Source organism: Strix uralensis, chromosome 1 (assembly GCF_047716275.1).
Source record: "Strix uralensis isolate ZFMK-TIS-50842 chromosome 1, bStrUra1, whole genome shotgun sequence".
NCBI lineage: Eukaryota > Metazoa > Chordata > Aves > Strigiformes > Strigidae > Strix > Strix uralensis.
Window position 1 is genome coordinate 33,169,167 of NC_133972.1, and position 27,710 is coordinate 33,196,876.

At 37.8% G+C, this 27,710-nt stretch overlaps 1 protein-coding gene across 1 annotated transcript in view; it reads right to left on the bottom strand.

The window, feature by feature from the left end:
* Positions 1-27,710, bottom strand: part of CHN2 (chimerin 2) — a 163,883-nt gene that overhangs the window by 78,573 nt on the left and 57,600 nt on the right. The window contains exons 2-3 of the mRNA XM_074861854.1: positions 18,726-18,764; positions 11,435-11,490 (exon numbers count right to left, since the gene is read on the bottom strand). Of these exons, the coding sequence (XP_074717955.1) occupies positions 11,435-11,490; positions 18,726-18,764 (95 nt within the window). The remainder of the gene's footprint in view (positions 1-11,434; positions 11,491-18,725; positions 18,765-27,710) is intronic.

Sequence of the window (27,710 nt, forward strand, 5' to 3'; positions counted from 1 at the left end):
AATCATGCAGGCAGGAGGTGAACATCCCCTAATGTGATAGATTTTCATTGCAAGCATTGACATCCAAGCCACACTGTACTGCAGATTTGAAGATACCCCAAAGAATTCTTTCTGCGTAAGTACTACCACAGAAATAAGATAACCCTAATTTCAGAAAAACATTATTTTCTCTTTGGCTTCATTGCACAAGACTATTTCCTTATCCAGTGGCCAAAGCTGAAATCTAGAAATGTTAGAATGAAAATTTAGAAATCCCCGTAGGACAGTAATCTGTCTGTAATTCAGAAGGGCCAGCATGTATATCTATCTGTTTTAACCTGCCTTAACACAGTCAAGAAAAGAATATAAAAGGGGAAGGGAAACAATGAGGTGGGTAGTTGCACCTGCCACTCTGTTCTTCTCTCTAGTACACAGAAAGAGCAGAGCAACAAGATCCAATAGTTAATAATGTCGGTGTGTTTACTCAGAGCAGGCAGTGAGGCATTTTCCCAAAGGAAGTTTAATCTGATTTATTTTCTGTTTGGAACAATCCTAATTATTTTTCAGTAATTCTAGTTGACTAGATATAAATACATTTTTCAGCTCAGTTTGACATAAAGAGAAATAAAAGTGTTGGAAAAGAAGCTTTCAAGACAAGTAAAAACAGACTGTACAGAAAAGGAGTTTATTGTCCAAATTGTTCTGCTTTTGGCAGAACTGTCATAAGCCAACTGCAAACTTCAGCCTTCCAATCAACAACCGAATAGGATTAAGGAAGATTGTAAGCCCCCATTAAATGGAATGAAGTAAAAAAACTATGTTGTATTTCATTACTTCTATAATTTTCTTGCCTCTAAATTCTTCTTAAAGAAATTTCTCCTTAGATCAATTAGAGTGTCTAACTTTCCCTTCAAATAGGACAAATTATTTCACACCAATGACTCTTAAGCAATTTAAACTGGGAGAACATTCTTTTTGAAGGGAAATATGCATCTACCTTTTTAACTACCTTTTTACCACTTTCTTACTATTACCTTATCCGGCTCTCTGGCAGCAATGTTTTCAAAGAGAGGCAACTCTTCGTTTTGTGAAAAGTATCATAACATAAAGCCTGTTGCTAATTTTGTTAGTAGCAGCAGCAATGTAACATCTGTACTCTGAGGCCAAGGACAGGCCAATTACCTCACTATGTGCACATATAATGGTAAGACGGTCTTCTCCCATAAGATTTGCAGTCAATGGCATTCAGCATGACTGATGGGACAGGCTTCATATGACAAGCCTATCCAGCACACGTAACTTCATGAGTATGTTCACGTACTTTGGCTGTGTGATGAGGGAGGAGCAAAGACATTTCTGAGAAAGAAACTAGTAATGAACAATCCTCCAGAACATATTCTGCCTGTGTTGCCCATGCTTCTGAGGCTCTCCAGAAAGGTGACATAAACAGTTTTGGAAGTCTGCGTCTCCTTTTGTCATTCTGTCAGAGCCATGGGGATGCGAGCATTAAGGCCACTCAATGGATGCATATTCAGCCACGTGATGGCAAGGGGCTACGGTGCCTCCAGGAAAGTAGCTGGGAACGAGATGTCAAAATAATTCAAAATATCAGAGGGGCAACGACTAGACAGGTCTCTACAGAAAAGGATCCTGGCATCATTACAGATCATAAAATGAACATGAATCACTGATGCTGCCTGTTGCAAAAACTGCCAAAACCATAATGTCATACTAGGGTATAGAAACAAGAGTGCAGCCAACAAGACACCTTAAAGTAATCCTCTCCTTGCAATGTCCACTCAGAAAACCTCTAGCTGGAATACTTAGTGTGCGTTTGAGCACCACATCTCAAGAAAGACTAGAGCAAAAAACTGGAGTGAGCAGGGATTTAGCAACTGTGAAAGTCATGAAAAGAGACTGGCCTAAAGAAAAGACAGAGAGGGGCTGTAGCAGACAGGTAGGAAAAAGGCCACTTTCAAGAGGAAATAAAAGAATCTGTTCTCTGTGTGCTTACCAAACATGACAAGTAAAGGCTTAAATTGCAAAACAGACAGAGCTTAGATCGTAGGAAAGAGTTAAAAATAATTAAACACTAAATAAATAAGCAGAAGTAGTCATGAAATATTCAACCTTGAAAGGCTTTAAGAAGAGGATGTGCAAACATCTCGACACAGGGATGACAACCTCTTGAGTTTCTTCTGGCCCTGAGATACCATGATCCAGCCTATTCCTCATCTCTGCCTGGACTGCTCTCAGGAGATAGGCATTAGCAGGGAGCAAACTGAATAGGTTGTATAAATCACATATAAATCTGCAATAATACCATGTGTCTGCCCACCTCTGTGAGGCTCTCGAGAGAAGGCAACAGGGAGAAGGCAGTGGACTGCGTGAACTGTTCTAGAGAAGAAAGCCAAACATTTAAGTGATAAACTGGTCACCGCTTACCTGAATAAGAAAACTCAGTTTAAATCTACCAGCATAGCATAGAGCCAAATTGTGTTTGATACCTTCTAATAAAATATTCTGCATTAAAATTAACAGTGCTGGGGAGAAGGCAGCAGTGGAGTTCTTCACCACTAGGAAGAATATAAAAGGAAAGACAAAAGTGAAGAACACAAAGAATGCTTTTATTAACTGCTGCTCAAAGCCCCACAACTTCGCTGCTCTGATGGTGTGCTGTAACCTATGGAGAAGGTAAGATGCATAATGACCCTTTCGCAGAAGGATAACGCGTCGCAAAGAAACACAGGAAGCTCAGCAGCTCTGACTCTTACTGTGACACTGACTGTGGGAAAGAAGCAACTCAAGGTTATTTCTACCATTTTTAAAAACAAAGAATTTAAAAAGAATTGGGTTTGCTTGTTTGCTTACTTGCTTGTACCAAACTTTAAAAAGAGCTGCTTTAAGGAATCCTTTCTGAGGCTATTTTTAACTCAGTTTTGTCTCCTATCTATGACCTTGAGCAAACTGTCCAGCAGTCAGTAATCAATATACCAGACAAAACTCTATAAACTCCAGAAGGTGACAAAAATCTCCCCTAACACAGACATCTGTTACTGCTATTAAACAAGAATATATTTCTACATATATCCAGCTCTAACAGAGCAATATTGAACAAGAAAAGAAAAATAAAATATTTGCTCACCTAGTAAGGAAAATAATGTGCTCCTGAACATGAGCTAACATAAATTGAAATAAATCTTAATCAAGAAGGCTGCTGCTAAATAGTTAGGGGAGACAGGGTCAGGTTCAAACAACTTGAAGAGCAAAAGCAGGAGTTTTTTATGCAACTTCCATTCACACAGTAAGGACATCACTAAATGTAAGAAGGAACATCAATGTTACTTTGAATGCAAGATGAAAAATTTGACTATAGCATTTAAACTGTGCTCCCTTTTTTCAAGAATGATGTGTTGAGTCATTTCAATGGGAGGGAAAATATCCCCAGCAACGGCAGATAAATGCAGTAAACCCTATCAGTGCTCTAAATGCTGCTTGCGATTCTGTAACCAGTGAGAAGCACTAAAACATTCCTATGACACATGCCACAACAGTCCACAGTACATCTGCACAAACCTCTTGGTGTTGTGTCACCTACCCTAATGCATCCCCCAAAGCCATGCTTCCTAAACAGCTCACTGCTACAATTTGATGTAAACATGTAGCCTTTCAGCAAGGTGCCTAGTGAATGGCTTGCAAAGTGCCAAGTGAACATTTACAACCAATCCGCTGGAAACTGGTCGTAAACTCGACTAGGGGCTGGAGGTGTGGAAGGAAAATCAGGAAACAACCCATTAGAACTGACAGTGGATGGGGTAGGTGGAAAATGAGGAGGAGGGACCTTAGACAAACCCCTGCATAGTGTCGTGGGGTGTGAGATGCACTGCCACTTCATCACACTGTGAGAAATTCTCTGCATGGGGAGAGGGGAAGGATGAAAGCAAAAATCCAAGCAGGAATAATAATATTAATTCAGTTTATGTCCTGTTGTTGATTTTATGAATACTTCTGCTCTGTCCTTGGGAACTGCAGATATTTCTCTTCAATCAGGCTATCTGCAAAATCTGAACAGGAATAAGGAAACTTAGATAGTGCTAGCTATTTCTTGAGTCTGGAAAAGGTGGAGATCCTATTTGCTTCTCTGCAAAATACTAAACAGGAGAATATTTATTTCCCAAATAACGAACAATATGGTAACTTAAAGATGCTTTCATTTCAACAAAGCTGAATATTTTGATAACTATTTATGAGACATACTATTCATAAAAACATCTCTGTCACACACACCCCCACATTCTTACCAATTTGTACAGGGCAGTTAAAATGTGTCAGTACATATTAGTTAGTCATGGTGGTATTTCAAACAGATATGTAAATATTTTGGAAACAAAGGATAAACAGAAAACTACACTGAAACCTTCTGAACCCTGAGATTCAGGAGTCCTTGTCTGAAAACCATACAAACTCTATCATGTTCATTCCTACTTCTCTTCAGCATTACAAAAAGATGCGTGTAACTGGCTGACTTGATAATTCTGTGTGTGTAGCTATACATACATGTACAGAAAGTACAGGAAGCAAGATAGACAGATGTGTAAAGTTTCTATATTCATATTAGGAAACAGAAATTCATCAACTGCTCAATACTCTGTTTCTCATCTTGAATCTTGAAAAAAGACACCAGACACCTCACAAAGTATCAGCCAGAGCAGAGACAGTAAGACCCCCTTCTACATACTATTTAACTAGACACAAGGAGTACTGGCCTCAGTTGGAACAGATATGTAAATCTATACAAGCACACAGAATTTTCACCTACACATAAGCTTACTGATAAACTTTATCTAGGTCAAGCTATGAAACAGGCTTTCATTTATTTTGGCTTGAAAACTACTTATATTCAGCATCATGTCAAAACAAAAAGAACTAGCTGAAAAGACTGATACGTAACAAGGATAAAAGGAAATAAAAAATCAGGAGAAGAGCAAAATCACACACACAGACGTATACACACATCACCTACTTCCAAGGAAAAATGGAGATGAAGGTGAAACTTCCCAAAGAAGCTTTCAAGCAAAGCCAGAGGGATAATTAGCAAGTTCATCAGTCCATAAAGACAACTACATACAGTTTGTGCTCATTAGCCAGAAGTTGCCCTCTTGTCTTCCAATAAGATGACTTTAATGTTTCCATTTCACAATGATCACTAAACGCAACATATGATATTCCTCTGATGAAGGTGAATACCAGTCTAATTTGCAAATCTTAACCCAGAATATTAGTAAATCAAACTTGATGAAATTCAAGTGGAACAGACAAACCTTTTTGTTTAGCTGTAACTACTTAAACGAAATACTTACTATCATGTCTGAAGAATAATTAGAAAGCTTTCCCCTCCGTTCGATAGTCAATGGACTGTTAAAATGAGGATGATGTGGCTTCATCTGAGTGTTTCACCACCCTACTACTGCAACAGGGTAAGACTTCACGGACTCCAGGAGAGGTAAGATTTCCTGTCAGTCCTTAAAGTGACTTGGAAAAAAACACTGGCATCTTTCCCCGATGTGATGAATACAAGGGAATCTTGGGCAACGTTCAAGTCTCCCTTCTTTCTTTCACCCACTGCTGCAAACCACAGGCATTCTGTGGGGCAAAATTCACTATGGAGATACCACAGAAAAATGACACTGGGTGTAAACCCCCATTTTAAACCTAATGGGAAAACCTGCATGTGGCCAGTTTAGATGGATGGTGGATAAAATACATTTCGACATTCCACAGGTCCTCTGCACCAATTTAAGCAAAAACCCTTCCTGGCCTTCAACTGTTTTCAGCCCCCTCCAGTGCAGCCAGGCTTTCTACTTTCACTATAGATTTCAGCTGAAGAACTTTCCTCCTTTTGTCTATGTCTATTCAAAACTGCTCTTCAGCTTCATTTGCAACCCACAGACTACTGCTGTGTCCACCTTGTTTCTTTTTGTTTCTATCATAAAGACAGGATTATAAAAACACAATTAAAGCAGCAGCAATATTATAAGAATTTGAAGGTATAGGCTCCATTAAGTCTTATATGTACAAACATTTTCATTAATGAAAATAGGTTTCAGAATAATTCTGCTCATTTTCACTTAATTGCTGGCTAATGGGATCTCTCAGTGTGTCACTGTGTGTGTTCTGAGGTTTCTTTCTAAGAAAAAGATAATATAATATTCTGAATTATCTGAGATAAGCTCTCAGGACTGACAGTAAGAGACACCTTCTCATGGTGGTGTCTGACTATTTGCAGCAGAGTGATTTGAACAAGTGCCACGAAAATTCCCATTTACTCCCATTATTTACCACTAGTTTTATGGCCAATTTCAATGCCTATTACAGCTCTCTAGTACTTTACCACAGTATAGACATTGTTCTTAGAAAGATGAGAGCAGAGGGAAAGAGGAAATACTCAGCTTGTAAAGGTCACTAAGCGAGCAAAATAAGGGAATTCATGGAAGACTTACTGCAATGATTAAATACTTATTATCCAGTCGGATATACTCTGCAAATGTCTTACTAAGGCTTAATTTTAACAACCTTGCTCAAGCTTACCTAATCACAAGCTTTTTCTTATGTACAAATATAAAACATTTTTGTACCTGAAAGAAGGACTGTCAAAAGTAACCAGCATTTTCAAAGCACTTTTCAATATTGCTGTTGTTTAAATGATACTCTGCTAATTGCATTCTTCTTAGCTCAAATCCCATGCTTCAGAAGAAACTTTGAGGGTAACTGAGTAAAGAATAATTTGCAGTGGTTGAGTTCTGGAGATAAGCAATGATCCTCTATATTCTCTGTTAGAAATATACAAGATGGCAATACCATTATAAACCTGCTAGTGACCATTTTAACAGTTAAGCTCTATGAAACGCCACTATCTATACACTTGTTTTGATAAATCTGGGTAATGGATACCCAGAGAATCAAAACAGTTCCTGACTCTCCAGATGGTTAGAGTGAAAGGCTCTCAGTGTTGCAGTCTGAATATGCCATCATTATTTTAGTCTCTTACAATCACTTAAGCAAAAAGAAAAAGGGATTTTTCTTTTTTCAGAGAAAAGTCTCCCTTTCGTAATCATATTTGCTTTTAATCAAGAAACCGTAATTTTGATGCTTTTAAAGGCAGAGACAATAATTTCCTACCGTTTTTGACATAACCTATTTAGAATTCAGAATGACAAGAAAGGCAATTAACTGACATTTTTCTATATAATAATATAAGTTAGGGCTCTAAGGCTTTGTCTACACTAGGGAAATTCAGACAAGTTTCTCCTGTTGCCGACACTGGCTTGGCCAAGGCATTGTTAGGAATATGCAAGGTCTAATGCAGACAAACTCACCAGCCTCAAAAACTGCTGTCAGCAATTAAGGGTTTCTTGGAACAGAACAGGAATAGTATTCACAGGTATGAATACCTCGACACAAGTGACCCAAAAACTCATGGGTAAGACTCACTCCTTCTTCAGAGGAATTTATAACAAACCTATTGTTTAACCAAAAATATTCCCAAATAATGTCACCATCCTTCCTGAACTAAGGAATTTTGCTTTGTTGAAGCCTCCATTTCTTTAAAAGATATTTTAACTTTGATTAGTCTACTTCTGAAATATTTCTTAAAATTAAGAATTCTTTAAAATGTTACTTTTGAATAAAACCAGGAAGTTGAATGCTTGAATTATTTTCTGAGAATGTAATTTTTTATTAGCATTTCTGTAGAATAAACCCTAAAAGATTCTTTATAATATGACTTCCTCACAACACGAATCTGATTCTTTGGTGCCTATCACCACACTTGCACAATGTTTAAAAGCTACTCCTCCACCTAAATGGCACTTTTAAATGAAACTTTTTCTATTTAAAAAATAAATCATTAAAACATTGCTGGAAGGAATATGGTTACAAATGAGAATATTGGCAGAAATCCAATGTTATTGGGAAAGTAGGATATTCACACTAGTCCCACTGCCAGTGGTGATTAATTAAAAGCCGTTGGATACCTGAAGCCCTAACAGTTCATTCAATAGGATTCCCATTGCAGGAATGACCTGCTTTCACTGACAAGATATTTATGCAGGAAAAAAAAAAAAAGAAAAGGAAAATCATGATAGCAAAGCTCAAAGACACAAACATATAAATGTTCAAATTTTATTTACAGTCCCAGCTTTTAGTCTGGTGGTTAGCATATCAGGAGAGGTGATTTCTGTGTCCATGGCATAGTTATTCAAGAAATCCACACAAAAGAGATGGTAGAACTGCAGAGATCTGAGGCTAAAACCCCTGTGATTATGGAGTAACAGAGAGGTAATGGAAGAGCAAATAAATACGGAGAATGTGGAAAATGGCAGTGGAAAAGATGGAGGAATGATGAAAATGACAAGTGGTGAGAGCAAAAAAAACAAACTCCAACCCTTGACAAGTTTCTCTGTTGGTTACAGATTTTGTTTGCAGCAGATCCTTCAATTTCCCTGCGAACAGTGCAGAATTTGGCAATTACGAATGAAAGGCATCTTCCCATAAGCAGGAAGGGTTTAAAATTATCTGCAATTTTTACATTTGTCTGAAGCAGTCTGAATCCTAAATTATACAAAAGAACACCATCAACAAAGTCCAGTTCCTATAATACGCACACGAAGAGATAATTCTTTCCCCTGTCAGTCACACATCCTGCTGACACCTGCTCTCCAGGTGTTGGATGAGCATCACGTTGCATACTAAATACGTATCGTATTGCCAATTAATATACATAACATACATAACACAAAACCAGATTTTGAGATCTTTCTATGTAACTGACAGAAATTTAGGGTTAATAAGACACCATCTTTAGTGAGGCAAGCCTATACAATCATCAGATTACACTGAAGTCAAACCAGAATCAAGAAAAACAACCCCAAAACACCCCCCTCACAGTCTGTGTGCTAAGGAAAAGCTAATAGGTGCCAGAGGAACATAGTGCTGAATTTTCTCTCTAAAATAATCTGTGATGCTCTATGAAACCAGTATGTAATTCTACTTCATATAAAACTGATAATATGAACCACAAGGAACAATCTAGGTATCAGGACCCCCACCTTCCCAACTATATGTAAAATGTAAAAATAAAGCACATCATCAGTGTTGTAGTGGTTTCTGTTCTTGGGTCAGAAGATCTGTTTCTAGCAATCAGGTTGTGAACACATGCAGTTGAGCTACACAAAGATTCAAAATCCAAGTAACAAGAAGTCAACCAAAATCACATCTGTGGGAATTCATACTGCTTTATATACCTACCCCTGAATAAAGTCTCTTATTTTCAGCTGTTTAACTAAATAAAAAAAAAAAAAAATCAAACCAAATCAAAATAGGACTCTCTTCGGTCCATGAAGTGAGCCATTAGTCAGAACCAAACACAGATTATGTGAATCAGACACTTTTTCTTTAGTTATGTACCGCCTTGTCAATTATATATTAATTTGTCAATATAATATGATCTTAGCTTCTTTCTACAAATCTTTGGAAGTGACCTGAATGGCCATTAAATATGTATGGCCTTTAAACATCAGGCAAAGGGAGCAAAGGACAACTTCAGTTGATGTTCTTGAGTCTAAGGAAATAAATTCAATACAGCACACTGGTAAAGAGTTCATAGCTGCAATTTACTCCACCTGTGTGGATAATCCTGTTTCTAGAACAAGAATACAATTGCTACTCCACGTTAAAAGCACATTTTACCTTGATGCAAATTTTCACTCATGGAGGCAAGCTAAAAAATTCTTTAATTTGAGTTGCCATAACAAATTTTGGATTAAACTTATTTGACTAAGTCACTTGTATCTCCACAAAGACGGCTTTAAATTGTAGACAAAGGTTCCTAAGCATTCAGTGCTTATTAAGCAGATTTTCACAAGTTCTTTCTCAAAGTATGAAAAAGATAAATAAATATTAGATAAACTATCATCTCATACAAAGTGAGAAATTCCTCTAAGGCCATACTGAAAGTAAATAAATTGCTTACCTTAAATATTTTCAACTATGCCACTACTGATTTAATACCTGTTATGTGATATTCATTTAGTAAAAAACTTAATGTCCTCTCCTTTAGAGAATACCAGTCACAGAGACCTACCTGTCATTTGTTTGTGTGAGAATTTCAGAGAAGCTCTTGTTAAAACCCTTCAGCACACGTGCACTGAGGTCTCACAGGGCTACAGCGTGCTATTTATCCCTGAGCCTTGTCTTTGACAGGGAGAAAGGATGACACGAGAGTTTGCCCACTCTGGTGTTTTGCTTGCCCTTCTTAGCATCCTGCGTAAATGTCTTGGGACCATCCCGAACTGACAGAGCTTGAAAACTTCCAGTCTGAGGCTAAGACCCTGCTCTCCCTGCCCTGAAAAAACTGGTAGATGGCACTTGAGAAAAAAACGCAATGGTGTTTTAGTTAAGGTGCTGGGTGAACTCAGGATTTGCAATGGATCTTCTTCACAACCCTGGGCAACTACCTGTGCCTTGATACAAAACCTCCTGCCCACACAAACCTGTTTTGAGACTGCATCTGTTAATACTTGACAGACGCTGTGCTAGGGCTCTACTTCAAGGTGTATACAGTGTGGGAAGCAGGTCAGAGCTCAGGATGATGTTTGAGTAGAGCTATACATCACGCCGATGAACCACACTTTCTATCTTCTTTCACATCATCATTTATACCTCGTGCAATCACTTCATGCATTTAGTATTTCTATTACTAGTATTACATGTCTATTTTAAAACAAATTTGTGCCTGACATAGAAGATAAAACTATCACAGTTTTATTGATTGAGCAGAGACATCTACATATGTTTTCCATTATTATTATGTCATACAGGTTGAGGAACTGACATATTTAACTAAGTAGAAACGGAGAAATACAGAAAAAGAAAACAAGGAGACAAGACGACTCAGCGAAACCTGCAGCCCTGTACATTTCTAAATATCCTATAATCTTTACATTTTCTGTGACAGAACTGAGCTCTCTGGCTATCACTTCAGTATTTTAACTTGAACATAATCCTTGGCAGAATGCATTCACTAAACTGGAGCTGAATGTATCATGTTGAAAGGTATCACGCAGATGTTAATATGCAGATGCAGGAAGAAAATACACCTTCATTATGACATGGAAACACAACGCTTTAGGTAGTATACATAAAAGCACACTAAGCAATGATTAATGAGCATTTGTCTAACGAAGGGGCTTCTAGTCATAGAATGAGGCCTCCATGCCTAATTAGCAAATATTAATCTGCTTTAATTAATCAACCTTAAGAAAAATGATTATATAGAATGATGGCTTAGAAAAATTAAAGAAAACACTACCTGCAGACTGTACAAAATAGTTTTTGGTAATCATATGCTGCTGACAATTAATCAGATTTAACAAGGTAGAGCGAAAGAAGAACTGACCTCCCGAGGACAGATAATTCTCTTGGGACGTGGTGCCTCTTGTTGCAATTGATACACTGTCAAACACAAAAATGTACAGATCATTAGAAGATGGCAACATACACAAACTTTTATTCAGATGAGTCTTTTTAGCCAGAGGCTGCAGAGAAAAATGCAAATGTAAAGAAAAGGACAGCAAACAGAGGTATTTCAGTGTATCTAAATCATTTATATGAAAATTGGTTGTTGACCTGCAAACTAACTAAAGTGATCATTGGTTTGACTTTCAGAAGTATTATTTCCTTTTGTACTTGTTATTACATTTCTATGCCAGGGAAGACTAACTTATTAGGTATATCTCAGGATAAAATCTCACTTTTGCATATACTATGCTGTAACAACTCAAGAACACATTGCTTACCAGTAACACCAGTGTTTTTTGGATAGGCCAAGATAAAGTTCAACACGTTTGAAAGGGTTCACCACAGTCTCATAATTTATTTCAAGATTTGCTGGCAATTACTGACAATCAAGCAAACATTCCTTTCAGAGCAATTATGCCCTATTCAAATGGCCCTGGATCAATTTTGCGAATCTTCTGAGGGCTGAAGGAGAGAGACCTGAGGCTAGGGGTAGTCACTGAACCCTGGCCCCCAGACTCTTCACTGCATGTATTTAATGAGATCCTCTCCTTCCTCTCCACTCCAGAGTCGTGAGAAAAAGCTGACATGCAATGACAGTAATCAATTCCAGTGCAGACAGACTGTCTCTCTGTAACTCCAGTAAAAATCCCAGAGGTTTGGATTACCTCCCTCGAGAAAGGCCTTCTGTATGCTGACCTTCTTGTATTTGGAAAGATCATGTTGTGTCTATGAATTTTTTTAAAATACCAAGTTTCTAGGACAGGGCTCTTCATAATGCTTGTGAAGCTCAGGATTATGCCCTGAAAGGTGGCAGATTATGGGAGGAATATAAATGCCTGTAGGTTTGATAAACACAGAAGCCCTGTTGCAGAAATTGAAATGGTAGGTGTTACTCTTCAGCACTTTCTCCCATATTCTGCACCTTCTCTTTAGGGCTAGGAGCGATAAAATCTGAGATGTGGGGAAGTCCTCAGCTTGCACCCAAGTTTGTCACTCAGGGGATGTGAGAGATTTGGGGGCTTCTGTTCTCTGCTAATGTCAAAGTGGAAAAAACCATAACCTCTCCTTTTTCCACCCCAACCTTCATCCCTGGTTCCTTGTAGGGGCACAGAAAGAGAGTTCATGATTTCTTATATTCCCCACCAGTTTTAATGCATATGGATGTGATCCAGCTCAGAGTACTAAGGCTTTGGATTTAACCTGCATCTGCCATTCAGCACTGCCAGATCTCCCACTACTTTTGCACCAGATTCATGATAACTTGTGGTCTTTCTTACCTCTTGCAATTGTCTGACCAAGATTCAAAGTCTTCCTTTTACTCTTTTGTGACCAAATGGATTGTGTATCCAAAAGAATTGCCAAGAAAAGCATGAAAATTTTGCTTCAAAAATCAGAGTTTTTTAAAACGCTGATTATTCTGAAGCCCAATATCATGATTTTAGAGTCCATTTCTGTGAAATCAGCATAACTACTGATTCAGCAAGTTACTGATACTTAATACTAAACATAACCAAGAGGAATAGTAACTTTTTTCTTCCCCCATACATTTCCATTAGAGAGAAGGAACTCTAAGGATTCAAAATATTGAAAGAATATGATTGCTTTCTATTTAAAGATCTATTTCCTCAATTTATTAATTTCAATTTTAATTGAAAAATCATACTTCATAAAAATTCTATTTTTCAATAATCAAACCTGTTAAATATTAACTGACATAGCAAACTAAGCTAGTGGAGCTGTTTCTAAGATAACCTTGATAGCTGTGGTACAAAACAAGTTGGTCTGAAGAACACATAGGAAGCCTATCTTGTGTTGTGCTGCATTTCTACAAAATGAGAAAAGCAAAGAGTTCTTTGAAATGGCCAAAAGGATCTCTGTGGCTGATAGCACTGGAGAAGCAAGGGTGGGAAGAAGAGTAAGCATTTCACAAAACAAAGGAAGAAATGACTAACAGGAGAGGGCCGATATATGAAAGACTTGAAAGCAAAAACTGGATGCTGATAGGATGCAGTGGGATGAATCAGTGCAGGGATTCATGATGAATGCAAGGAAGAAAAATCATCTTAACAACTGTATTTTGAATAGACTGGAAAAGGTTGCTATCATTCTCAGAGAGGCATGGGTAATTAATCTGCACAATAATCTAACCTGAGAAAGATATCCGATTTAGAAATACAACAGAGGAAAATGTAGTAAAATTATTACTGTACAAATAAATTATTATTATCATTAATATTCATTAATATTAACAATAATACTGCTACACTGCCTTAAATGTGCAGGTTGAGAAAATGTCCCCACATAACAAGCATGATTGAGATCGTGAATGGTGGTAATCACAGAAAACGTCATGAATGGGAAATAGCTTCCTGGGAAAGATAAAGAATTCAGATGTGGCCATATTACCTTTAAATTGAAAGGCATTAAACTGACAGAAAGACAACTCAGTGGAACTGCTGCAGAGAGATGCAAAACCATTAGATGGAGGGAGAAGAGAAATCTGGAACAGAAAGAAAGGACTGAGAACCACCAGTGGCATCGTGGTAAGGGACGCCAAGCAGTTCAGCAGGAGACAAACAACAAAGAAAAGACAGATAGGCACACAGCTGCCAAGGACACCCAGAAAAGACACAAAGCAAGGCAAGGGTGGAGGAGGTAAAACAGCAGTGAAAGTGCAGTTAAGTGAAAAACTAGGAAAAGGTACTATCTCACAGACTAAAGTATTAAGCAGCAAAGCAAGTGTGACCCTACGAAAAGCTGTGTTCTCTAGAAAGGTTCTCTCCTGTTTCTGCTTCAAATGATTGCTGTATGAAAGCCTGCTAATGGGCTATGAACAAAAGTGCAATATTATGGCTAAGGTGACTTGAGAAAAATGTGCCCTACAGCTAAGTTCCAATGAGCGTAGACACCTCATTAAGTGACCTCATTTTCCGAAGTGCTGAACATCCTGCAGCTCTGTCCGACTTCATTACATACTTTTTCCAAAGCACTGGGCAATCACACTCTGGCTGACATTGCTGAGACCCCAGCAGAGTCCACAGAATGGTCAGAAGTTCAGAAAACACATGCCCCTCACTTGCTCGAATTACAAATAAGCTTTGCCTTTCTGCCTCATCCTCCCCTCTCCACCTCTGAAAATCTTAAAACAGAATCCAGTGTATAAGGACATGGCTAACTGAAATAATAGAAAAACACACTTATTTAATACAGCGGTAAGCAGTGATCGACATCTGACCCAGTCTCTTCCAGCATTTAGAACTGACAGGCAGGGTAGAGACAAATCCACTGTGATCGTAAAAAAGATGACACTTGAACATAATGATGCATTTTAGCCCTGAGAAAATTAACCTTACAAAAAGTCAACGGCATGAAAAAGGAAAATGTATTGTTACTGCTTAGAGAACAGCATGAGACTGGGAGTAGCTTTTTGTTCAGCATCAGATGCAAACAAAATGAACGGCAATAATACACTCTCTGCAATAGAAAAATGCAGTAGCTTTTAATTGGCCCTTGAACATCTTTATTAGTTTCGTAATTCAGATAGCTTGCCAGCATTCATACTATCATAATCACCTGGGAACTTACAAAGTTAACAAAACTTCAGTTTATTATTGAATTTCTAGCGGAACATTTCTTTGAGATGTAAAGTAACTAGTTAGAATCTCTCTGTTTTGTTCCTGCTAGAGGACAAGTCTTGTCTCATGGTATGAATAGGGGAAAGTCTACAATATGTTTTAGAAAAAACTGTTTAATTCCAAAATCTGATGTGTCTAAGAAACAAAGAGATGACATACAAAAATCAACACTTACTCCTTTTGTGCTAGGTAAGAAGGACTATCACCAACTTCTTCATACTTTTTCCATTCCACAGTGTGTCAAGCTTTCTCAAGCTTTCTCCTTTAACTCACCTATGACTAGTGTTCAGTGATGTTTCAGCAGAGAGAAAAAATTCCTATCATTGCTTTTACAAAGCAGCAAAGAAACATACTGTTTTCTCTCTGAGAATGTTTCATAGAGTTCCTTAGTTTTACCTTCTCGGCCTCATCTCAATCAGGCCTTTATCCACGTGCTGAGCTTGAACAATACAAGCTGTCCTATTTCTGTGGGATTACTCACATGCTTAATTAGGAACCTAAGTGCCTATCTGAAATAAAGCCTTAATTTCTAAAAAAAAACGAGTCTCAGACACTGCGCTTATTATTTGATGAAGGGCAGAAGGCAGGGAAATTTCATGAGGAGCTGAAGCATGGCATCAGCTGATGCTCCACGCTTTGCCATGTTGCTTCACATCAGTATGCTGATCTTAAATAATGCAAATAAACATGGAAATGGCATTGCCATCAGACTTACTTAGCACATGACAATCTCAACAGTGGTAAAAGGAGAAAAAGAGTGGTTTTATATCTTTTCAAAACTCAAGCACATACTTGCTGTACTGTGTTCCAGCAGTCAAACAAATTGCCTACTTGTCACATGAAGCAGGTAAGATCATCAGTTCAGCTCCAAGAGGGCAGTGCAGCACTGCAGCAGGTTACCCACAAAGGTGGCAGAGGCTCCATCCCTGAAAGTTTTTGGGACTCAGCTAGATAAAGCCATGGCTGTTCAGCTCTAGAGCTGACAACAGACATCCTTCAAGTGGGAAGCCAGATCAACTCACCCCAGAAGTCCCTTCCAACTCACATGTCTGTGATTCTTCCTTTCTTTCCCCCACCTCAGTGATGGTAAAAAGGAAAAATGCCATTTTGTATAATATTCCTAACATAAAAAAGAAATCTGTTATAGATATTTATTTGTTGATCTGTTACTCAGGTATAAATGCAATCACATCCACTGCTTAGAGACTGCTGGCTGCCAGTAACTTTCCAGACTTTTTCCCCAGTCCCTTCCTGGTAATACAAAATTATTCTTGACATTTCTTTTACTCTCTGTGTCCCAGGGCTACCAGAAAAATCTGAAAAACCTTGTAATCTGTGAAACCTATGTACCTTCTAACAATTCTTCATAAGCAAGTGAGGATCTCCTACACTAGAAGTGTCCATCTTTTCCAAAACCAGCTGAAACAAGCATGTACCTTATGCCAAAGAGTAAGGCTCGGATTCTGAAAGCTGTTCCACTTTGATTGGCATTTTGCCATGGATATGTGCAGTACTGTTTATTTGAATACCTTACATGCATAAACAGGAAAATCTGCCTTTGTTGAGAAGCTAGGAGGATTGAAGCCATGATCATAATGTCAATAAAAGGCAACACAGTGCACCTAAATCTACCCAGGACTTAAAAACAAAATCAAAACTGTATGCAAAGTATCTTAATAGTCTGTTAGCAAACTTCAAAAGTTACTACCTAAAATACAGTGAAAATAATTGTTAAATAGGCAGTAAACACAAACTGCCAAGAGGGAAATATACATACTAAGTTAAAACTGTGATGAGACAGGACAGTAGACTGTATCATAGACTAATGACATCATTGGACATAACCTCTATAATTAATTTACCAGATTGGGATTTTTCTGGCAGTGTAAAGAAACATTTATTATCTAACATCACAATGAAAGACATATGTTTGTGGCTAAGCAGTCTCAGCAGTAAACCTCTGTAAACTATTTTCTGTGTTTTGGAGCGGTGTAACTTTTTCCAAGGTCATTCATGCATGGGGTTCAGACGCTGAGGCCATGACTCCATCATTACCACAATATTGGCATCCTACAAATATATGAATAGGAAATTATATATTAATACTCTTTTAGTTCATTCTGGGTTTTTTTAATTTTAAAAAAGTTTCCTTGGACTATGTGAACTATCAGGCAAAAGTAACCAAACTTTTTCACTGCACGCAGTCATCTGCTGCACCAGTGGGGCAACTAAGAGAAGGTAAGTAAAGGCATGTGCTTATTCCCTGACTTTTTAATGAAAACTTCCTGCAAAAAAGAAAACATCTGTCATTTCAAACCCTGGTCTCATCAGAGTCAATGGGAGCTTTTCCATTATTTTGAGTAAGCCAGGTTCCTCTTCTAAAAAAACTCGCTCAAGTGTCTGCTTCTTTCCAAGTACTCAGCAAAGAACACTGGAATGGTCCAACTCGAATCGATACACTCTTGATGACTTTTAAGGAAGTTTTTCTTGCACATTGAAAATATTGCAACAAACAAACAAACAAAAGTCTCTAGAAAACAGTGTTCTGAGAAGCAATTTTTGTAATTTAATGGCATATTCAAATTTTGGTTGAAAAAATCCCAGTCCATTCTGAGGCAGAATGTCATTCTTGGGTAACACAGAAGTGATGTCTTTGAAGTCAGCAAGGTAGTTTAATGTGCATATAAGTGAAGTCAACAAGTCTATTCCAGTCTTTAAAATTATACATGTACATGCATGTAACTGTTGTGATCCTTGTCTTTTTGTAGTTCCATTTTGGTAACGGCACTGTACTGAATTTGAAGTTGCCACGATAAAAGAGAGAACTTTTGCTTAGGATAGTTCCGTATCTGAAAACAGCAAAAAAACCTCTGTCCACACCCAAAGCTACATTTTCATTAAAGTTCCAGTAAGGGTTTAAAATAAAAAGATCAAATTTAAAGGCCATCTTTAATAAGGGTTTTAAAAGCCAATATTTTGTCTTAGATCTGTGCTACTTCATTAGAAAATATATTTGGAACAAAGCAAAAAGAGCATAAAATATGCACTTCTGCACTGCACTCTATGTAAATGATTTTTCTAAAGGCAGACAGGAAGGTTCAAAGAACTGATAATGGTGTCTCCAACTTCTAAACCACCACTTCAAAAATCATCTTCTATTGCTAAGGATCAAAAATATTATTATCTTAAAGTGATTTGGTGACCCATATAAAAAGACAAGTATACTCAAGCCTGACCTTTAGTAAACACGTGAAGCATTACCTCTGGAATTCTTCCTGAGAATCTCAGCAGAGAAACCATGAAACCCAGGATTTGCACACTTTTAAGGCAACCCAAAAGAGTCTGGCACTCATAACCCTGCTGCACTTGCTCCACGGAGAACCAGAAAACTTCAGATTTCATTGCTGTCCCATACAGTAACTTCTACAAGCACCTAGCACATTTATATCTTTTTTCTAAACAAAGAAAGGGAAAAGACCTAAGAGGGACACCTTGGTAAGGTACTAAGATTATTCAAATTTCTCGTATACTCACAGTATGATTTCCATATTGGAGGCTGGTATTCTTCAGCATCTGGAATAGAAATAAAGAGGGGGAAAGAAATCAGTCAATTGGCCACTGGGTCAAACTGTCAGCATTCATTTTTCTGCCGAGAGACCTCAGCTTGTCAGCAAAATTCACATTTATTTCCCAAGAGATATGCTAGCTCATTTAGAGTACAGTTTCTTATGTGAGAGAAGAATATAAATTTCAACCACTTGTGGATCCAATATGCTTTTTCCAAATCATTCAAATGTAACAGGAATTAATTTATTACCAATTTGCATATAATTTCCTGACTCACCAGTATTTTTAAAATAATTAACTAGACTGGTAACTACATTATTTATTCACTTTATTTGGCATGATAAACCAACAAATCACTACTGGTTTTCAACCAGGCTTATAACTCCACTATTAAGATTTTAGAACGAGCATCAATGAATAACACACGCCTTAGCTAAAAAGATACACAGCTCAGGCTGGACTCCAATGCACAGACCTGACAGTTCCAACAATGAGATTCAATTACACTTCTTGAACCCACTAGAATATGTAACTGTCATATTTTGCAGAAACTGCATCAGCAAAAATAATAATAAAAAGTTAGAAAAAGTGAAGACTGCAAAACCTGCAATTGGAAGCAGACAATTACTGATTGACTGAAAGGCCACAAAAAGATTTGGTTCTTTTGTTAGTGCCAGAGTTATACAATGCTGCTGGGCAAATTTTTGGCAGAGGGAGCAGAGCTTCTGAGTATACTTATATATACATAAACTTGTACTTATATATATGTACTATATGTATTTATATATACATAAATTTATAATTATTTATATGTACTACATATATATATATATATATAAAAACAAATTATAAGTTTGTAGAGCCTGAGTTAACCGCCCCCGCCTCCACCCCATGTTAAGAACCCACCAAGCAAAGGGCTCTCCAGGCTGGGAAGTAGACAGGCGCAACTGGAGGGCACAGCGAGTGTACGGTCCCACTCCACAAGGAGGTTTCCAGCTCTCTGCAAGAAAGGCTGTTGCTTCAACCTCCAGAAATCCCAGCAGAGGCCAAGCTTGAGCGGTAGGAGTTAGATAAATTACCATATACCAGTCACAAAGGGTGGGGTACTGGGTACTAGTCTGGCTCTAAACTGCCATGTTGCTAAACACTTTGAAGAGTCATTTGCAGCGGTATGTCATTAACCTCCTAATACTGTGCAAGATAATTAAGGTGTTTGGTATTTACTAAACTTCTACTTAAGTTATGCTAATGTAATTCAATTATAGTTGCATAGCTCATGCTCCTTGTCTATTTATATACACACAACCACTTGAAATATATCCTGGCAAAAGTTTGTTTACTAGGAATGTTAATCATTAACTACCATCTGCCGCTTTAAACTCTATTGTTTTAAAAAAGGATAAATCTAGCAATGATCACAGTTAGTGCCTGGAATAATACCCTGCGACAATTTGCAGATATATTGATCGGGAAACCCATTCAATTCCAGTTTCAACTGTATCCACTTCACAACTTTGGCAAAATTCAAAATGGTCCCAGACTGACAGAGTTATACCATGCTGTGGCAATCCAAGAGTAATTAGCTTGCAAGTTCATTATACAGAAGGATTATTTTAAATTATATGAAGCCGTTCGTGAGACCAGTGAAATTTATTCATGCAAGAGCTGACTAATTTTTTCTCCTCTCGCATTATAATGGTAATATATTACTTTTTTTTTCCTTTACATCTGTTGCTCCACATATAGTTTACCATAACACCATAATATTGTGTATTAAATTCCTCTGTCGTACTTCTGCACTACTGCAAGAGAATTTCTGAATTTGCTTGTTCACTTAATGTATTTTTCCAATAGGAGAAACATTGAGACAATGCAAATATCTGATTATCTATACTTGTGAATTCAGAAAAGAAAATAATAAGTGAGAGAAACAATGAAAAACCAACGAGTATCAGCTGTTGCTTTAGCCTACCAAATTATTAGAAAGAACACAGTAAATTGAACAGTGAAAGCTGATCTACAAGTGGCCATAAAGTGTTTCATTAGCTTGAGACAGACTGATGGTGTGGAAACACTGCAGCCTAGGTGGAGAACAATCATCCAGGAGATAGTCATAAAACAAAACTCCTGATGATTACATTAGATTTGTCACAGTTATGAATCTGTCAGCCCAGGAAAGAGTGGACAAAACCATTCCTCAACAGTTAAAATAATTCTTAAGGGCAGCACACTCAGAGGAAAAGCATGGGTCACTGGCTCCACATTCACCCTTACGAGGTGCTGCAACATCCTCTGTGATACCTTCAGCTGATAACACATCCCTAAATCACAGGGAACAAAACTCCATATAGGTGATAGTATTCATATTGTTTATTGTCATGCTAGTATGCATGACATTTGATGGCATCCATCTGTAGGGAAATAAAGAATCATTAGTTTAAATACAACCTGGAGACAGAGGTCATGCTTAAGGATCAGGGAGATGTGTAATGGAGCCCAGATAAAGACCTCTTGCTCCCTTTGTGGAAGTAGGCCACTGGGCCCCTGTCTAGACACGGGCCATGTACAGCCAAAGATGCCATTCTACACTGCTGTCGGCATGGAAATTAGCCTCAGGACAGCAATCACCACTCCTGAGTGACCAGAGAAATTCATTGACTCTCCTTCTTGTATGATATAGTTTTAGGACTCCCATCCTGGATGACTAGATTAAACTAAACTTCAGACCTTCTTAAATCAGGGCTCAAATGAGATAAATCCTACCTGAGCAGACTGGATTACTACTATTTGCTCTTTTTTGAGTTTTCTGTTCTGCTTCTCTTTTTATTAGTCCTATTTTATTATAAGGTAGCTCTACTCATTAAATCGAGCTCCACTCTCCATCACTAGACTTAATACAGCAGGTTCACAGAAGTTGCTAGTAACAGTTTGGGTGCTTGGCTCAGTTACTACGTGACATCTCAGTTACTACTACAGCTTCTGCCTTCAGTTATGCATGTGGTAATGGTCTCAGCAAGGACCACAGACCTCACTTTTGAGCCCCCTAGCAAAAAACAATCTATCAATCAATCAATCAATCTATCAATCAGACTTGGCACAAATGACAAACACCCCGCATTGATCTCTCATTAAATTATATTCCTAATACAAACTTTGAGCATAATGCCTGTTACAACTGTGATTTGCAGCATGGGAAGAAGACTTGACTGAGGTACTCTTTAGGTGATAAGACAAGGTCTCTCCTATTGCTGTCTTCTTGAAGGGTTCATACTTCTGACAGTGACCTCTTGTCTAAATTCAGAAACTGAGCCAGCTAAGGTTGAAAACAGTTGTCACAGGAGAAACTCAAAGCATAAGATGAGTACCAATCCTAAAAAACTCTACAAAATGTGCCAGGGCCAGCTATGATAGACCTTTCTGAATCTAGAGACTCACTGTAAAAGAATTACAGAATGTGCAGTTCAGGTTTTACTATTTCAAGTCTTACCAATACTTTATCAGAAATGACCTGAGCAAAACCAGAAAACCTAAGGTATACTGACTGGAAAAACTAGAACTGGCAAAAAAGCATGAGAAACTTCCACAAATAATATTACAGGCAATACTATTAAGTAAAAGCTTTGAAACCTATCAGTTGAGAAGGTTAATATTTATTAGACCTAAAAAACTAATTAGAAGTTAGATGTACGCTAAACAGAAAGGCTAAAAGAATGGTGAATGCTGACTCTTGGGGACTATTACAGCTACCAGGAGGTTTCTCACTGCATGCATAATTGACACAAAAAGATACTGGAGAAAACTGTCAAACCAAAATTGATACTGTGGAATTGGAAAGTGGGAGTAAGGAAAAGCAGGTTAGTTCTTCACTTTATTTGCTTTACTCTTCACAGAGAGGATGAAAAGCGTCTTAGGAATAAAATATTTTCATAAAGTGGATACAGCACTGTAAAGCTGAGTAAGTGTAAAAAGACATAAAAGGAGTACTGAAAAGTTGGTAAAGCTTTAAGCAGCCAGAGAAAAAGTAAAACTCCATAAGACTTTTTTAAAGAAACATGAAGACAGAAGACAGTATTTCTGTAAATAATGGCTGGTAAATGGTTAATACATCACTCAGAGCCATTCTTAAGCAATTTCTGATAAATGGGCTTATATTAATTATATAGTAAGTAAAGTTATCCATGGACTTCAAACCCTGTTCTTCACTGCTCTGTACCAAAGGTGACACCTTTCTGGCTGTAGTTGTGAAAGACACAGGAATGACTGAATTGTTTTTTACTACTTCCTTGTACTCTGTGAAGATGATGATGTAATGCCAATGCTTGTGGTTTTGTGCTGCCAGCACTGGGACTGACCTAGCTAAAGCAGTTCTAATAAGATACTGACTAAGCTAAAACTTTGGTGCTTCTGACTACCAAGACTGGTAATGCACTGGAAAGAGGAAACTTTGTTTTACAGGAAAGATCACAAGTCACATGAATCAAATATTTCTGACTTGTAAGTGGCATTTCTGATTACAAGGGGAACAGTAACAAATATCCATTCTGTAGCTATATGACATGCCCAGTTCTAGATATTTTAAAAAGTACTAATGATTCCTATAGTAGTAGAGTTATGCAGACTAGTAGCAGGACAGCTACCAAAGCAGGACCATCATTCTTTGTTAATTCCTTCATAGACACTATGAAAGAGGAGAAAAGATTTTTTTTTTTGCCTTTGTCCTTACTAAAGGATTATAAAAAATATTCTGCAGTTCACCTTGGAAGAACTGCCTCAGCCTGGATTTTCTGCCACCATTGTCTGAAGTTCAGACTTCCTTTCCAGTAACAACTAATTTTAAAACTATGACCTGTGTGGTGTGTGCAAGAAAAGACACTTGTGTGTGAGGAGGAGCCAATTTGGAAGCCACTAGCTTACTGGCAGTGTGCAGATAAATGATTCACCGGATGATTAAGTCCAGATACTAATTTTTTCATCTTTTATTGTTATTTTCAGGACCAAGACTAGTAATTGTTAGTATTTTAATGCCTTTTGTATATTTCCTTTAAAGAGATTTTTTACAGTTTTACCATATACACTTTCATATTTACAGCTTTGTTTCCAAAACATTGTTAGCGTATATTATTAAATATTTTTATTTTTATATATGTAATTATATATATAATAATAACAACATATAACTGTTGAGTAAAAGGCTAACTGAAAGATGAACAGTGTTTGTACTCTGTAGGTGCATGTATTTTTCTTCATACAGCCAGAATTATATTATACAATTGACTATAATGGGTAAGGACATCACAGAATCACAGAATGGTTGAGGTTGGAAGGCACCTCAGGAGGTCGTCTGGTCGAACTCCCCTACTCAAGCAGGACCACCTACAGCCAGGTGTCCAGGACCACGTCCAGATGGCTTTTGAATATCTGCAAGGATGGAGGCTCCACAGCCTCCCTGGGCAACCTGTGTCAGTGCTTGGTCACCCTCACAGTGAAAAAAGGTTTCCTGATGTTCAGACAGAGCCTCCTGTGTTTTTGTACCCATTGCCACTGGTCCTGTCACTGGGCACCACTGAAAAGATGCTGTCTCTGTCCTCTTTGCACCCTCCCTTCAGATACTTATATGCTTTGATAACAGCCCCCTGAGCCTTCTCTGTTCCAGGCTGAACAGTCCCAGCTCTCTCAGCCTTTCCTCATAAGACAGATGCTTCAATCCCTTCATCACCTTAGTGGCTCTTTGTAGGACTCTCTCCAGTATGTCCATGTCTCTCTTGTACTGGGGAGCCCAGACACAGGACTCCAGGTGTGGCCTCACCAGTGCTGAGCAGAGGGGAAGGATCACCTCCCCTGACTTGCTGCCAACACTCCTCCTAATGCAGCCCAGGATACCATCAGCCTTCTTCAAGGGAAGGGTACACTGCTGGCTCATTTTCAACTTGGTGTCCATCGGGACCCCCAGGTCCTTTTCTGCCAAGCTGTTTTCCAGCGGGGTGTTCCTCAGCATATGTTGGTGGATGGAGATTAAAGTGAAAGGGTAATAAGGGGGCTTCTTTGATAAGGTCAGTTCTTTTTCAACACATAAAACATCACTGCGTTATTTAATTTCCACCTCGTGTTTAAAACTTATCAATTACAGAAGCTCATTTTCATCTCATCTGAACCCCTAATGGCTAATCTTGTGGATGGTGAAGGGCTATTTTCATTTATTTTGCCCTCTCACCAATTAATATATATGCATACACAACTATCTCACATCGCAGTCATTTTGCAAACTATTTTGAACAGGCACTTTTTTCTGTGTTTGACTGTCATTTGGCATATATCTTTGGGCGTTTTGATTATTTCTATTACATACAGCAACTGTCCTTGCAGGCTTGTCTGACTACACTTTGAGAAAGAACATTATTATTTTTTAAGTTGCAAATAATCATACTGTCAAACGAGTACCTCTCTAACTCCTGAAAAGTCACTGTTCCTTTGAAAAGCAAAATTAATTCTCTTGCAGTTAATAATTAGCAATGTAGCTGTTGAAACATTTCAGCATGTCAAAAGCTCTGTTTAATGTTTCATTCACAACGCACAGTTGCCCATGGAGGAGCAGGTAGTTGCCAACTTTATCACTGAACTTTCTTTTCTTCGGTACATGGACAGCTAAAATATGGAACGAGACTTCAGCTTTTGTTTTAATGAGACACTTCAACTTTCAGCATAAGGCATAGAAACAGAAATGATCAAACTGTTTATTTGCAACATAGTTTATAATTGGTATATTAATTCAGATGATGGGTGCTTCCCACTGTGCTATTCTCTTTTAAAAAAAAATTCAGCAATAGTGTGTAATTTTAAATGTCAAAAAATGCTCACAAAAGGGGTGGAGTTCTCTCTTGCACAGCAATTAGACTGAAACAGTAAGCTTTTAATAACCACAATATAAATTGACAGCTATTTTGTATCTTTTGCTTTTGCCTACCACAAACTTGCTATTAAAAGCCGGTGCTGTAAAGGTAGCTCATTAAGTCCATTCTACAATTCAGTCTTTCCAAATTTTGCTCTCTCCTGCTTTCGCTTCAGATTTCAAACCAGTATCTTTCCACTAGTAGACAGGTGGTCAGTCCATGGATAATATTTTTAATGCATCTCTGTTTTACTAAAATGCAGATGGAAGATTATGAAATAGGTAAATTTAATAATTTAGAAGAATTATCAAGTGTCAAATAAAATACGGTTGTGAAATAAGTGAATAATATTAGGGACCTACTACAAGAGATCACAGGAGATTTGAATTATTTGAATCCACAGCTAAACTTGCAGAACAAAAGCTTAAAGAGCCATGTTCTGCTGTTGGTGAGTGGTGTTCAGCCAGCTATGACCATGCAACTGGAGCAATATCCCATTTAATCAAAAAATCTGCCTTTCTATTCTGCACAGATTTAAAGAGAATTATAAGTGTTGAAAATATTATTCAAAATTTGGAAATGGAGAGAAGGAGTAAGAAGTGTTCTCAATAGCAATCTAAGAAATATAAAAGGGAAGGGTATCTGTACAATTCCAGTTTTAGAAGTCTCTTTAGGAGACTAGTCTTTCTTAGAACTACTGCATGGGGCCCAAGAAATAGAATTAAACAGATTTTTCCAGAGAGCAAATCCAAGAACCCGACAGGGGTCGAAATAAGCTGATGCAAATATTCCCAACACTTTAGATATTCTCTGGAAAATCCGTAAGATTTAAGAGTGCAGAGGGGTATTCACACTGCCTAATCTTAGGAGGGTAGGTCCCTTTTAATGCTGAATCACACTGAATCTATTTGACCTTGGATGGCATTTAAAAGCCTCCATGATTTAGGTGCTTTGAAACATTTTGTTCACAGAGCAACAACGAAGAATTTCCTCATGCAAGTCATTAAAGGTTTGTGTCTAAAAACTAGAAAGGTAGACAATGAAAAAAATCACAGAACATCTCCTTCATGCTTGATTGCCAAAAATCTGTTTAAGTTAATAGCTGCCATTATATTTAATCTGGTCATTAAAAGTTACGCCCCAATGCTTGTTACCATTCTCTATTTGAACACTAATGTCAATGTAATTAAAATGTAACATGTTTATTTTCGCATTTTCATGTTTTTAATGTATAAACCAGAGGTATCAAGACATTAAAATGGCACAATCAGGGCTCTGCCTGCCTGACTGACTGAGAGAATGACATTTCTTTGGTAGGAATAAACACATGACATAAGTTAAATCACATCACATTAGCAGATCTCCTATCTTACATAGTTATACTTTAGCTTCTAACTAATGACCAGTTAGTTCCTGGCTGAAAATCAAGACCGGATAATCAGTTGGCATATAAGAGAATAGCGCTGCTGAAGTAATTTTATCGCTGTGCAGAATGTGGCAATGCATTTCCAGTCATTTACTTATTGCATCCTAACAAAACCACACCCCAACCCTCCAGCCAATGATCCCTGGACTCAGCAAAGCAGTCCAGGCACTGTATGAAAAAGCATGTGACTGAAGTAGCTGCAATAATGCCAAAAAATGGCATTAAAAGGGTCATCGTGAAGTATTTCAATTAGAGCATTTATGTTGAAGTAGTGTCAGCACATTCCCCATTCCAGAAATGCACTCATACATTGACATGGTGCCCGTTTATCTGTCTTGTCAAAGGAGCCAGCACATTCCCTGAAAACTTATTAACCTTTAGCAAAATTCAAGTCATTGCTTTTGGTAACTCTCTTATTTTTGACATGTGTTGTTTTATCATCTCTCTAAGCAAGGGCGCAAGTGTTTGCTTTTGACTATTCAAGGGTATAAGGTGGTCCTAGTCCTGCAGTTCACTGTGGAGGCTGTTCAACAGCTTTTCAGAGATCGTCTCAATCTTCCCCGTCTAGCCACGCGTTTGCTCTTCTCTGGATACAGAAACATAAGTATCTTTAAAGGCCGAAACTGCAGGCTCAGAATC